Raw genomic sequence first — 15,364 nt, 5'->3', positions numbered from 1 at the left:
GGAAGTGCAGAACGCAAGCGTAAGAGGAGAAGAGACCTTACTCACCATCTCCCATAGCCATTCGGAGGGTCCCGGGAGCCTTACGGAACCAAGGGGTCGGACGGCACGGCAAACAAACGCGGCTCGGTGCCTGCGCCACTGGCTCGGCCTGCAGCCGCAGACGCCCGGAGCGAGCACTGTGTGACCCAGACCGCGCCGCAGCTCTGCACCGCGATCGCCAACAGCTGCTACTCCACTTCAAAATAAAAGTCTGGGGTCTTGCGGAAACCCTGGCCTCTTTGGTGGAACCCGGCGGAGCGGGATCAAGATTATCCCCTAACTGCACACACGCGGTTACCTACAGGTGACGATGCTTCTCCCTGTACCGGCTGCCTGGAATTTAATGCAAGAACAGCTCTGGGAGCCAATAAACGCCATCCCGCTGGGGGACTTTTAATGCAATCATCAAAACACAAGGCATGTGTTCAGCAATCATTTTCTGCTTCTCTAAAGATATCCATGTAATCAGTAGCAATCACATGATCTGACGGATTAACTGATTTGTGCCTTTTAAAAAGGTCTTCATCCTTTTGTCGTTACCTTTTAATGTTTACAACAGAAGACTGCTAGAAGTGCACAAACAGGAATAGCCCAGTTTCCATGATTAACTGCTCTCATTATGCAGGAAGCATTTCTGGCTGCCGTAAACAAATCACGTCAAAGGCAGCCCATCAAAGGCCGCTCTGTGTGCGGACAGCAGAGCCACACGGAACAAAGCTTGCTTCTGGTGGAGACAGAACCTCGCCAGTGCGCAGCTGCGGGACTCGGAGCGCCCTCCATCCAAGCTGCACAACCATCAGCACATTGTCAAGCTCCGGGAAGGCCCCGGGGCTCGTGGTCACAAACAGACACGTTTTAAAATCAATCTAAGAAAAGGGCTTCTTTGCTTTTCACTAAAGGCTACGTTACAAGCCCAGAAAAAACTAGACTTCAAAGTTACCTTATTGCCAAGTATCAAGGTAATTCCAAAGCCGGATTTCTATGCTTTGTTTTACCGCCAGCCTCCTAGAGCAATTCTTTTCCTAGCAACTGTTTCAAATAGAGACGCTGGGAAATATTTTACAATGATTTCACCCCAAGACTTCATTAGGTCCTGCACGCATGAGACAGATCAGAATTATGCACAGTTTTTTCACAGTGAAAGAGAAAAAGACTTGCAGTCACAGCCACCAACACTGTTGGTGTTTACATCTCAGCGTAGGAGACAGTCTAGAAAGCTCCATGACAACAACAGGCCCAGCCATAATCACAGGGAGCCTGCAACCCCCACCCTTTTCCTTTCTCCAGGGCTGGTGTTGCCTCCTTCCAGCCTTGATCTGATTAATGGTAAACTCAGTTTCCTTATAACAGCAGAGGGAATTCCACTGTACTCAGGGATTCTGCCTAACTTACTTTGTAATATGAGAATTAAAGTCAGACTTGAAGAACCCTCCAGACAAAAAAAATGTGCATTTCTTGCCTTCCTAAACTAAATGATATGTTCAAATCTCTGAGGACATAATTTTACTTTGTGATTTGAGTGTGCTGAACTAATTCTCTTGAAAACCAAGTCAAAGAATTCAACCAAAACTGAAATCAAGAGTACAGAGGGGCGCTTGGGTGGCTCAGTCAGTGTCCAACCTCAGCTCAGGTCATGATCTCCCAGTTTGTGAGTTAGAGCCCCCCGTCAGGCTCTCTGCTGTGAGCACAGAGCCTGCTTCAGATCCTCTGTCCCTCACCTGCTCTCTCTGTCTCTCTCAAAAATTAACATAAAAGAAAAAGAGTACAGATACGGCAATTCTGAAAGAAACCAGAGACAAAAGCATGAAATGTAAAATTGTACACCGAGACATGCATAAGGGAGAAGAGGCAGACTAAAGAGAAAAAATGAACAAGACTATTTCTTCAAACAGTAAATAAATGTAAGTTAGGGTTAGATCGTATCACTCCCGACTCCCCACGTCTCTCTCCAGCCGAAAATGCTTCCTCCTCCCAGAGGTCTATCAAAACCCCTCCGGGGGCGCCTGGGTGGCGCAGTCGGTTAAGCGTCCGACTTCAGCCAGGTCACGATCTCGCGGTCCTTGAGTTCGAGCCCCGCGTCGGGCTCTGGGCTGATGGCTCAGAGCCTGGAGCCTGTTTCCGATTCTGTGTCTCCCTCTCTCTCTGCCCCTCCCCCGTTCATGCTCTGTCTCTCTCTGTCCCAAAAATAAATAAACGTTGAAAAAAAAAAATTAAAAAAAAAAAAAAAACCCTCCGAAGCTTACAACAAGGCCCTCGTGTCATGTTTCCTGCTTATTTTTCCAGCTACTGCTGATACATGGTCTTCCTTCCACTTACCCCTAGCTAGCATCACTGGGCTCCAGCCAGCCCTAAAAGTCCTTTTCTACCTCTGGGCCCCTATGGTCACATTTTCTCTACCCAAAGCACGTTTCCTACCATTTATCCCATGACTAGCTCATTCTCATTCATCAGGTCATAATTCAAATATGTCAACTCTCAGAGAGGCTTGCCCCACTAATTATGTCTAAAGGGGCATCACTGAGTTACTCACCATGTCTATACCCGATTCACTTCACCTAATGACAGTTCAGATGACAACTTTCAGCTATAATGACCCTTAAAACATTATACCACCTTTATAACAAATCCTCCGGGTTTTACTGTTTTTATTTTTGTCTGTGTTTGCTAAAATGAAGTTTTCATCCCAAAACATTCTAAATCAAAAAAAGAAGTGTGAGGTTCCATTATCATCATTTTAGGCAAAGTCACACTAAAAAATTTTACTTACTGTAATAGTTTCTAGACTATCATATGGAACAACTCTGAACTGAATGTCATGTTTGGGTGAACTCACAACAATTTGCTTTGCATATATATGTCCATCAAGTATCTTCAACGGCTTTTCAGTCTGTTATGTGCAGGAACTATCTGCACAAGTTTTGTGTTGAGCCTTTAATCTGTCCTAAAATGCTTTCCTGTTCTATAATTTTAACGTTTTAGGCTGGGTGCACAATTACAATAAGCCAATAAGGGCTGAAAATTTTGTAGGGAAAAATCATGCAAAAATTAAAAAAAAAAAAAACAACTATTACTTTGGGTACAAAATTTTTGCCCTCAAATTGTTAACTTACAAAAATTTGTTTTCAGTGTTCAATTGATATATTTCTCTACCTATAAAAATTATTCAAAAATTACTCACGGAGTGCATGGGTGGCTCAGCTGGTTGAGCATCTGACTCTTGATTTCAACTCAGGTCATGATCTCACGGTTCATGAGTCTGAGCCCTGTGTCCGGCTCTGCACTATGTCAGCGTGGAGCCCACCTGGGATTCTCTCTCCCTCTCCCTCTGCCTCTACGCCACATTCTCTCTCTCTCTCAAAAATAAACTTAAAAAAAAAATTACTCATTATCCTAGGTTGGGATTACATAAACCATAATGTTAGTGGAAATAATTTCTTCAATTAGTGGTTTTCACTTAGCGGCAAGGATTTTAGGAATAATTTAATTTCATTAAACAAAGGGTAGTTGTATTTCTCCCATTACCAACTGTAATCACTGTGGATATTCATTCATTCACTTGCTTATAATCTAGCTCCCTTGCTAGAGTGTAGGCTCCCTGAGGCAGAAACTTTGTCTTCCTCACTGTTGTGATGATACCTAATTTATATTTTAAGATCATTCTCATTTCTGGGTAGAAAATAGATTCTGAAGTGCAAACATGGACCAGGTTTCTATTGCAGTCATCCAGGTAAAAGCTGAAGACTGACAGTGGGGTTTTAGCAGTGGAGACAGGAAAAAAAACGAACACATTTTGGATGTATTAGGATTTTAAAGGTAGACAGACGGGCGGTCAATTCAGGTTTCTAGCCTGAGCTGATGGTGGCAGCACTGACTGAAATGGGTAAACGGGGAACCACGGGTTTGAGGGGAAGGAAAAGACAACGGGCTTCCCACTTTCGGAGATCCCTATTAGGCACCCCAATGGGAATGTCATCGAGGCCACAGACTACCCAAACTAGAGCATTAGACAGACGAACGAGGGCCACAGAACCACACATCTAGTTAGGTGTCAACAGCGAAGTTATCATTTCAGCCCAAAGGCTTTAATTACATTACTGAGAGAGAATACAGACGAGGTAGAAGGGAGACCTGGGCCCTGGGACTTGGCAACATGACCTGGGACTTGGCTTCCCTCTTCTAATCTCTTCCCTTATTAACAAATCCATGAAAGTGTTTTTCAATGACAGCATTACACTGTCTTCAAACCCATCCTGAAGAAATGGGAGCTAACAGAATAGAGAATACAAAATCAATTTCGAAGGTAACAGAAATAACCTCACAAAACACAAGAGATCACACTTTTGAAATAAGCCGTATTCATATAATAAATATCTTAAATTTATAATATGCAAGATACTTTTTTCTTAGAGTTGTAACTACAGAGTCTGGAATACGCAGGTGAAGATGCACTAGCAATCGTACGAAAACACAGCCATCCCAATCCAAGGAAATTTAACAACTATCCAAATTCCTGCTGTTTCTGGTTTCTATAGAAATAGAGGTAACTGCTAGAAAAAGAAGGATAAGGCACTTAAAACACCTTCTATTCAGGGAAGAGTGAGAAACAGCTGGCAGTCAGGACTGGTAGCGCTGAAGTCAATTTATGCTTCTGGAACTAAGTTTAGATTAGGGTAGACAATCTTTTTAGCACTAAACTCTCACTCCATCTGCCTTCCTGCAACACAAGGCTTAGTCTTGGTTTCGTCCAGAGAAAGGAACTATATTATATTAGCAACTAGTTTTCCCATTATTTGACTATATAACAACTCACACACCCAATATTTCCCCCAACATCACTTACATTACTAAAGCTAACCACGTTCTCTTTTATAGGAACCTACTTTCCTAGGTGGAAAAACCACCTATAACGATCTTTGGAAGTAGAAGATATTCCTCACATATGTGGCTAATTATTATTTAAAACCTAAAGTCTAAGTAAATGCCGCCCAATAAAAGCAAACACAATCTCACAACCTTACAAAAAGAAGAGAGCAACCACAAAATCGAGTAAGTGCCAGATATTAACCTGAAACCTCTTTGAATTCCAACGCGGTCTCATTCTACTTGAGAAGCCAAAGGCGATTATGCTGGTGCAGTTCCTACATCTATGTCTCTTCACCAGTATCAAGTCTACAGGTAGGTGTGACAGAACCCATCAACCCCACAACTTCTACTAACAACTAAGTAAAACAACTACTCTGAGAAGAAAAAACACTGTATTCATGAAACACAGAAGGCAAGAGGGTCAACGTTTCTTCAATTCAGAAGATACAAAAACTCAGGCAAAACAACAGTATCATTTTACCCCTTTGACCCATAATTAAATTTTCAGTTACTCCAAAAGAGTCAAGAGGACAGCGAATGGTCAGCAGTATGGAAAGACTTTGTTATTATCTCCTAACTAAGCTTCAGGCCACAAAATCATATCTGCTGAATCAGTGATAAAACAGTTGACCTGAAAACATGTTTCAGTCTCTAAAACTTGGCTAAATAATCTTAGAAATGTTTGAGAACTGGGATAACTTAATTATTCTTACCTTTGCAGACACTCAAAATCATACCGCCTGAATTTTGCACTTCATCAAATTTGGCAAAAATCATCTCTAATCTGGGAATAAAGAACACATTTTGTTTACTTACGGTTTAAATAGAATTTCCTTCACTATCTCCCTGAGAGAAATAAGGTCAGGGATTCAGTTAGTTCTACACGACTCTGTCTAACAATGATCTCACTCACTGAGAGAAAACACAAAGCCCGTCCCTCATGAGTAGAGAAGGAACCTAACACAGGCACATCTCCACGCACACAGCTTCGCGTTTCCTCATAAAATTATTTTTCCAAACCCATTAGAAATCTTTTAGTTACAACCTCATAATAAATCCACTCAGTCACCAACACATCTTTAAAAAGTACATACTCTTAAATACTGAGAACAAACTGAGGGTTGATGGGGGCTGGGAGGGAGGGGAAAGCGGGTAATGGGCACTGAGGAGGGCACCTGTTGGGATCAACACTGGGTGTTGTATGGAAACCAATTTGACAATAAATTATACTTAATATAAAAAAAAAAGGAACAAAGTACATACAATCATGCAAAGGAAACTTAAGGCAAACATAAAAACAATGATATGAAATGTCAGAAACTACAGTGATGCAGGTATGGCTGATAATTTGACATTTTCTCTATTAACCTGTTTTCATTCAATACCAATTCCATTAGTGCTTCTGATTTTATATTCAGAATTACTTTCTATACTTCTATCCCCCCCCCTTTTTTTTTAGCTAAGATGTATTTCTTATTACAATAGCAATGTACATTCATTATAAAAGAAAGCTAGGAAATGTAATTAGGAACAAAGGAAAAAAACCCAAAACACAATCCCACCATCCAAGTTTTTAAACCATATGCTTTCTGATGGTTTGTATTTATATATAATTTTTCTTCAGATCCAAAGGCAATCATGTTGACAGCACTATTTTTTAGTTCACTTTGCCTTTACTTTCCACTATATCATGTTATGGTTTATTCTTAAAGTTATGACTTAGAGATTTGGGGAAGGAAGAGGGTCGTTGTCATGATTTTTTTTTACTTGCCAGATGTTGTTCTCTGACTCACCTTTGTTTTTGTCAGTGTCATTTCTACAACCTTAGTTAAGCGTTGGTCCACATTCTGTCATTTACTTGTAAATTGAGGATACTTTTGGTCTTAAAAATACATATTTTTTTTTAGCTGAAAACCTTCTAGGAACTCATCATAATGAGATTTCTAAACCTTAACCTCACCTCCTACCCCCATTAAATTCAACAAATAAAAATATTCACACATCTGGGGTGCCAGGGTGGCTCTGTGGGTTAAGCCTCCGACTTTGGCTCAGGTCATGATCTCACAGTTCGGGAGTTCGAGCCCCACATCAGGCTCTCTGCAGTCAGCACAGAGCCTGCTTTGGTTCCTCTGTCCTCCTCTCTCTGCCCTTCCCGTGCACACATGCACTCTCTCTCAAAAAATAAACACACGTTAAAAATTCACACATCTAGAAGGACTTCAGTTTAAAGACACAGGTTGCTCATTTACAGCTCTTCCAGAGTACTGAGCAGACAGCAGACAGGTTGCCCAGAGAAAAGAGGTGGGCAAGACGAAATGCAGGAAGAAACCCTGGAACCGGAAGGTGGGACCTCGGAATGAAGACCAGACAGACAGGAACAGAAAGGAGAGGATCCAGGAGAGCTCTTTGGGGAAAAAGGCAGAACAAAGATGTTAAGAAGTATGAAATTAACATAACAGCTAGAGTAGCAAAGTGGGAGTAAGAAACTGACGATAGAAAGCTGAGAAGAGAATTGGTAAGGAATTAAGGTCGGCAGACAAAACATACAGCAAGAAATGTCTACAGGCAGCTTTAATTTAAAAAAGGAGGCGGGGGGAATAAGCTGAAATTCTAGGGAAATATAATGGTAATAGGGAAGGAGGGAGGGAGGTTTAGTTAAGGTGGAAGATATCACCCAAAGGTCTTTGAAACTGGGTTGGGCTACGAGAGATGCACACTGAGCTTATCTCACACCCTTTATCCTGCTGCCAACCCTCACTTAGCTTCCTATAACTATCCTGCTCTCTCTTCTCAGTCTCCCTTTCTTTCTTTTTTTTTTTTTTTAGTTTTTATTTATTCATGTAAGTAATCTCTATACCCAACATGGGGCTCAAACTCACCACCCCAATATCAAGAAGTCACATGCTCTTCTGACTGAGCCAGCCAGGCACCCCCAGTCCCCCTTTCCTTCTAATGCTTCTCACTTGACCAACTTCCATGTGAAACATTGACATTTGCTTAGTATTCACTGAAAGGATTTTAGTTCCCTGTTTAAAATTTTATAAGAAGCTCACACCTTCCTATCTTTATTTTTTTTTAGTATTTTTATTTTATTTGAAAGAGAGTGAGAGAGATCCTGCATGTGTATGAGTGGGGTAGGAGGGGGAGGGGCAGAGGGGGAGAGACAGAGAGGAGAGAGGAGAGAGGAGAGAGGAGAGAGGAGAGAGGAGAGAGGAGGGAGAGAGAGAGAGAGAGAGAGAGAGCGCGCGCGAATCTTATGCAGGTTCCACGCTCAGCCTCAGGACCCCGACACGCGGCTCAATCCCACAACCCTGAGATCGTGACCTGAGCCAAAACCAAGAGTCAGACGCTCAACCAACTAAGCTACCCAGGCACCCCACACCTTATGATCTTTAAAAGAAAAAAACTAAACATACTATAATTTTCTTTCTATGTGGCCCTCGCCAGATTGCCCTCATCCCTGATCGTTAAGTCTCAAATAATACAAAGCTCCATATAACTATTTAGCTTATTCATAGTAGAAGATCACTGCACGTATAATCCGATGGCAAAGGAATAAGGGCAGAAAGAAGAGACGGGGATCTTTTAAGTAATTCAGGAAGAAAAAAAATTATAAAATTCAGTGGAAAGAAAGTACAAAGAAGCCGGATTGTCCAAAAGGCCAGTAAGGTTCTAGGAAGGTTCTGACTCAGGAGAAAGACAGAGACCAACCAGTAAAGCTTCAGTATAGAACTGGAAAAGCAACTCTAACCAAAGTCCACATTTAAGTTTAGAGTCAAAATAACAAATTTCACTGTAGTTTTGATCTGTATTTCTCAAGATGGCTAATGGTGCTGAACATCTTTATTATGGGTTTATTGGCCATTTGTATTTCTTCTATTCAAATCCTTTGCCTGTTTTTAAAATTGGTTATCTGTCCTTTCACTGTTGAACTATAGAAGTTTTTTATAGATTATTTATATACTCAGGACATAAGTCTTTTATGAGATGTATGATTTGTAAATATTTTCCCCATTATGTGGGTTTTCTTCAGATTTCTTGATGGTATCCCCTGAAGCCCAAGTGTTGGGTTGTATTTTGATGAAGTACAATATACCTATTTATTTATTTTGAGAGAGTGATCATGAGTGGGAGAGAGGCAGAGAGAAAGAGACAATCTCAAGCAGGTTCTGCGCTGTCGGCACACAGCCTGACACGGGGCTCGATCTCACAAACTGTGAGATCACGACCTGGGCTGAAATCAAGAGTCAGATGCTTAACCGACTGAGCCACTCGGGCACCCCAATATATCTATTTTTAATTTGGCTGCTTATGCTTACGCTTATGCATATGTAAGAAACCACTGCCTAGCATTTTCTAAGTTTTATCGTTTTAGCTCTTACACTTAGTTTTATGATCAATTTAGAGTTAATTTGGGGGTTTGGTGTGAAGAAGCCCAACTTTTTTCTATTGCCCATGGAAACTCGGTTTTTACAGCATCATTTGTAGAAAAGGCTATTCTTTTCCCATTGAGTGGTGTCAGTACTTTTCACAAAAATCAACGGGCCATAAATGTAAGGGTTTATTTCTAGACTCTTACACTGATCACATGCCTAGTGTTAATGCCACTACCACACCACCAGGCCTTATCTTTTTAAAAATAGCTGACAAAGGAAGAAAAAAATTTTAATTATTATTTTAAAACTATTTGATTCAATGACTTTATAAATTCTACTTACGTTTAGCTATTTTAATGAAGAAGAGGGTCTTTGACATAAATAAGGGTGGGCAAAACCAGAAATTTACCCTAAAGAGTTGTATCCAACAGGAAATTTGGAAATCACAAAGAGAGCAGCATTTGAGAAACAGAAATATCCTTTCTGAAAATTAAACTTTCATGACCACTATGATTAAAAAATATAATTCTCAAAGAAATTTAATAGTCGATATAAAGTTAACTTTTGAGAATAAATGCTGGTGGAAAGAGGGCAACAGTAGAACATTATTTGAAGAAAGAAGTAAACCAAACAGTCATTCATATTTTACCTTATGAAAGTTTTAGATTCTTTGATATAAATGGGTCCAGTATTTTGAAGATTCAAAATAATGCCTACAAAATAGTGAGGACATCATATGCTAAAAGGATAGAAGACACTCTGTGCATGCCTGAAGCAAAGCTCACCACACCTTATACCTACAGAGTCCTTCCCATTCCGTGCTACCCGGCAGAGAAGCATCATGGAGAAGGACAACACGAGCACAGCACTGAGGAAAGAACTGTGGACCGGAAGTCAGAAAGCCTCAGCTTCTCACCAACTGTCTCACCAACCTGTCTCTGCTCTGCTCTCAGACTCCTGAGCTGTCGAGTGACTAGCCCGCTTAGAGGTTGGAGAAACAAGAAGAATGGACACGGTTAAGAAGTCATTGGCTTATTTCAGTAAGAACATTAGCATGAGCTATCCAGGTATGATAAAACCCTTAAAGTTGATTCTGATGGGGGGAGAAAAAGCACATAAGGAGTTTCCCCTAACAACTAAAGTTACTTATAAAACATAACTTGGGAAGAAAGGAATATTACACACTAATCTTACTTGGAGCATAAATGCAAAAATCCTAAGCACATATATGGACACTTAATTTATAAACACAAGGAACACAGAAGAAAGACATTTTCAATAAGTGGTCTGGGTCAAGTGGACACCCACACGGAAAAAAAAATGTATCTGCACCCCTATCTCACACCACTTTCAAGGAAAATACCACATGGCCTATAAATCTAAATGTGGATGAAACTTGAAGACAATTACCCAGAGCATGTCTTTAAGACATTAGGGTAAGTAAATATTTCTTAAACCAGGCACAAAAATGTCTAATTGTAAAGGAAATGACTGAGAACTACATGAAAATTAAAACTCACGTACGCGAAACATCGCCAAGAAAGTAAAAAGGCAAGTCATAAGGTGGGAGAGGATATCTGAAGCATATACATAGCTGACAATGGGCCTGTATCTAGAACATATTTTTTAAAAGTTCTAATAATCAATTTTTTTAAATGACAGACCACCGAATTTTTTAAAAACAGGCAAAAGACCTGAAAAGACACTTTAAAAGAACATATCCAAATGACTGATAAATGCATTAAACGGTGATCTTCTTTATTAGTAATCAGAAAAATGCAGATCATAACACATTCACCAGAAATCTAAAGTTAGTAAAAATAAGACTAATAATTTAGGCAAGTAACAGTGAAAATATAGACTAATAGGAAGTTGCAAACAGTGCCAGTAAGAATACAAATGGGTACAACCACTCTGGACAAGTGTTTGTCAATATCAATTACAGGTGAACATACCCTATGGCCCAACAATTTCACTCTCAGACATATTCTAAGAGAATGAATACATACGCACACCAAAAGACATGTACGAGAATGTTTTTAATAGCATTATCCAAAAAAGCTACAAGCTGAAAACAACCCACAAGCCCATCATTAGTATGGATTCATAGTATAATCTATTCGTAAAATGGAAAACTATATGGCAATGAAAATAAACCAACTGTAGCCAGATCCAACAACCCAAATGAATTAAAAAAAAAAAAAATTAACTGAGAGAAGGCAGACACAAAAGAACACATACTTTATGATTCCATTTATATAAAATTCAAAAACAGGCAAAATGAAACTATTGTGATAAAAAGCGGGATCGTGGTTACTTTTGGGAAGGACAGAAAAGGCAAGAATTAAAAAGGATTTGGGGAGGCTTCTGGATGATTATAATGTTCTACTTCGCCACCTGTGTGGTAGATACATGGGTATATTCACTTTGTGATAATTTACACAGCTGCATACTTATGAGTTACATATTTTTCTGTATGATGCCATACTTGAATAAAATTGTAAAATTATTTAATAAAAAGTAATTTCAATATAAATTTTTAGTTTTTTTAATGTTTTATTTTTGAAAGAGAGCGAGCGAGCAAGGGGCAGAGAGAGAGAGGGAGACACAGAATCCGAAGCACGCTCCAGGCTCTGAGCTGTCAGCACAGAGCCCGACATGGGGCTTAAACCCAAGAACCCTGAGATCAGGACTTGAGCTAAAAAGTCAGGCACTTAACCGACTGAGCCACCTAGGCGTCCCTAAATTTTAAAATATATATAACGTAACATATATACATACATATGTGCACATACTCCTACACGTAAATATATTACATTAACATCAATTTTCTCATTCACATAAAATAACGTACTTTACTCAAATGAAATTGTTAGCTTTGTAAGTAGAAAATGAAGAAGCACTCAAAATAACGCATATTCCATGTACAATCTTGTTACCAAAAAATAATCGGTACTGGGAAAAAACTACATGGGAAGAGACACAGCCAGAGAGGAAGAGAGTTACAACAACAGAACAGACCACCACCTCTTAAGTGGTCTGGCTTTTCCTGACACCACCCGACACCACCAAAAATCTGTCAAGCCTCCAAATCCAAGCAGCAAGTTACAGGGGGTGAGGACAGAAGAATATCTTAAGCCACAACCACAGGAAAGGAACCAGCAATATTCAGAATACAGGAAACTTTACAGGATAAACTGCCTGGCTTATTGAACAAATAAACACAAGGGAAAAAAAGTGTTGGAGGTACATAAAGATTTGGAAAGACTTGTAAGAACATACCAGCTAATTGCGGGACTTCATTTGGGTATTGATACAAACAAAAACAGACACATACTTATGATGTTTAAAAGCAACTGGAAACTGGGGCGCCTGGGTGGCTCAGTCGGTTGAGTGTTCGACTTCAGCTCAGGTCACGATCTCACAGTTCGTGGGTTTGAGCCCCGCGTCGGGCTCTGGGCTGACGGCTCAGAGCCTGGAGCCTACTTCGGATTCTGTGTCTCCCTCTCTCTCTGCCCCTCTCCCACTCATGCTCTGTCTCTCTCTGCCCCTCGAAAATAAAGAAACGTAATAAAAAAATTTTTTTAAAGCAACTGGAAATTTGTTTTTTGGGTTCTTTGAAACAACTGGAAATGTGAACGCTGACTGGATATTTGACTTATAGAATTATTTGCAAAAAATTTTTAACTTGTGATGACGGTATTATGGTCGTGACTGGAAAAAAACCTCTTTTTCAATTTCTGAATAATTACAGATGAAACATCATGACTTGGGCTATGCTTCAAAAGAATACAGGACAAGAGTAAGTAGGTAAGAGTATAACATATGAAACTGGCCATGAGTTGTTAATTGTTGAAGCTGTGTAATGGGTACATGAAGGTTCATTATACTACTGCCTACTTTAGCATATGTTTGAAATTTTCCATAATAAAAAGTTAAAAAAAACAACAAAAAAACCTTTCAAGCCTTCCTTAAAATGGGGACTAAAATTTGATAACAAAAAAATTTAATTGGAATAATATCTTTTTTTTAAACCTATTTTTTTAAGTTTACTTATTTATTTTGAGAGAAAGAAAAAGGGAGAGAGGGAATCCCAAGCCGGTTCTACACTGGCAGTGCAGGGCCTCATGTGGGGCTTGAACTCACAGAACCATGAGATCATGACCTGAGCTGAAACCAAGAGTTGGATGCTTAACCAACTGAGCCACCCAGTTGGCCCTTAAGTTTACTTCTGCAGGGGGAGAGAAAGCACAAGCAGGAGAAGGGCAGAGAGAGAGAGATAGAGGGAGACACAAAATCCGAAGCAGGCCCCAGGTTCTGAGCTGTCAGCGCATAGCTGGATGACATGGGGCTTGAACTCACTAACTGTGAGATCACGACCTGAGCTGAAGTCGAATCCTTAACCAATTTAGTCGCCCAGGGACCCCTGAAAAAAGATCTTTAATAAAAATAGAAACTCTGAGAAGTACTAAAGAAAAAAAGTACCTCTGAAGAAAATGTTGATATATGAGAAGCTTATTGATGGGATTTTTATTTTTACTGACCTGATTGATGAGACTCAGATATTCTTAATTTTCCTTTTATTTGACTACAATTTAAGAGTAGTGACTAGGGGCGCCTGGGTGGCTCAATTGTTAAGCAGCTGACTTCGGCTGAGGTCACGATCTCATGGTTCATGAATTCGAGCCCTGTGTTGGGTTCTGTGCTGACAGCTCAGAGCCTGGAGCCTGTTTCAGATTCTGTGTCTCCCTCTCTCTCTTCCCCTCCCCTGTGTGCACGTGTGCTCTCTCTCTCTCTCTCTCTCAAAAAAAAAAAAAAAAAAAAAAAAAAAAAAAAAAGAGTAGTGACTAGTTCTTATATAGCTTTCTGGTATCCAGTACCTTGTATAGTATCTTTCAACAGGAGGCACTAAAAAAAAAATTTACTTAATGAATGGATTAATATTTTTACTATAATCTTGCTCAAGCATCTTCCAAATACTGTAATGATTATTACTGTCTGGTATCCAAAAACAGTTTACCTGACATGGTATTTAATTACATATTAAATAATACAGGAGTATATATATATAGTCAACCAGTGTCCAAGAAAATTACAAGATCTCAAGAACTTTTTATTTAATTTTATTTTTTAAATGTTTGTTTATTTTTGAGAAAGATGGGGGCAGAGAGAGGGAGACGGGATCCGAAGCAGACTCTGTTTTGATAGCAGACAGCACAACGCGGGGCTCAAACCACAAGATCACGACCTGAGGCGAAGTCGGACTCTTAACCGACTGAGCCACCCAGGTGCCCCTCAAAAACTTTTTAAACGGTGATAACCTGCGTATCTTTTTGTATCTTTAGAATTTTAAAAAATTTCAGAAAATTGAACCTATTTAAAATACACACATGAAAGTAAACTTCTAAAACGAGTGCAAATAAATAAATGTAGCGAGACTTACCTAGCAGGGGGAATCCCCCTCTTACAGAGGTCCACCCTCACTCTCTCTCCCACATGTCTATAGATCTCCACCACAGCCAACACTGCCGCATCTCTCACCTGCCAAAGAATTCAGAAATTTAAAAAAACAAAACAAAACAAAACACCTTAGATGAAACATAATAAAATACTTCACCTCAAGGCAACATTACACTCGCACACCACTTTGAAGCTCTCAGTTGGTTTTAATGCTTCTAAACCCCTGAAAGATTTTGGCAGGTCATTAACAAAAACCAAGAGGGCCTGCAGAGAAACCTCTAGAGAAACCTTGTAAAAGGTTCTGTAGAAACCTAAAACATGTAAATAAAAGCTATTAACGTGGCTTTTAAAAAACCTTCTATTTGTAATAAGTCTGCATAAAAGCTGCCAGTATCTGTATGATTACAAATCATTACTGCGGTTAATATACTTTCCTGGAATGAAACTGCCCTTCAAGAATGTGGTCCGAACCCAACACTCAATAATGCGCAAAGCATCATTACTCACAACGGTCAAAAGATGAAAACATCCCAAATGTCCACCTATGGATGTATGTATAAAGAAAACGTGGTATACACACACAATGGAATATTATACAGCCTTAAAAACGAAAGGAGGAAGTCGGA

The 15,364-nt window shown here is 39.8% G+C and overlaps 1 protein-coding gene across 21 annotated transcripts in view; it reads right to left on the bottom strand.

The window, feature by feature from the left end:
* Positions 1–15,364, bottom strand: part of CLASP2 (cytoplasmic linker associated protein 2) — a 182,384-nt gene that overhangs the window by 141,367 nt on the left and 25,653 nt on the right. For all 21 annotated transcript variants that reach the window (XM_030328673.1, XM_030328674.1, XM_030328675.1 and 18 more), the window contains exons 6-7: positions 14,722–14,819; positions 5,616–5,686 (exon numbers count right to left, since the gene is read on the bottom strand). In XM_030328673.1, coding sequence (XP_030184533.1) covers positions 5,616–5,686; positions 14,722–14,819 — 169 coding nt within the window. The remainder of the gene's footprint in view (positions 1–5,615; positions 5,687–14,721; positions 14,820–15,364) is intronic.

The sequence above is a fragment of the Lynx canadensis genome, chromosome C2 (assembly GCF_007474595.2).
Source record: "Lynx canadensis isolate LIC74 chromosome C2, mLynCan4.pri.v2, whole genome shotgun sequence".
NCBI classification, from domain to species: Eukaryota; Metazoa; Chordata; class Mammalia; order Carnivora; family Felidae; genus Lynx; species Lynx canadensis.
This window is presented reverse-complemented; position numbering and strand designations above follow the sequence as displayed.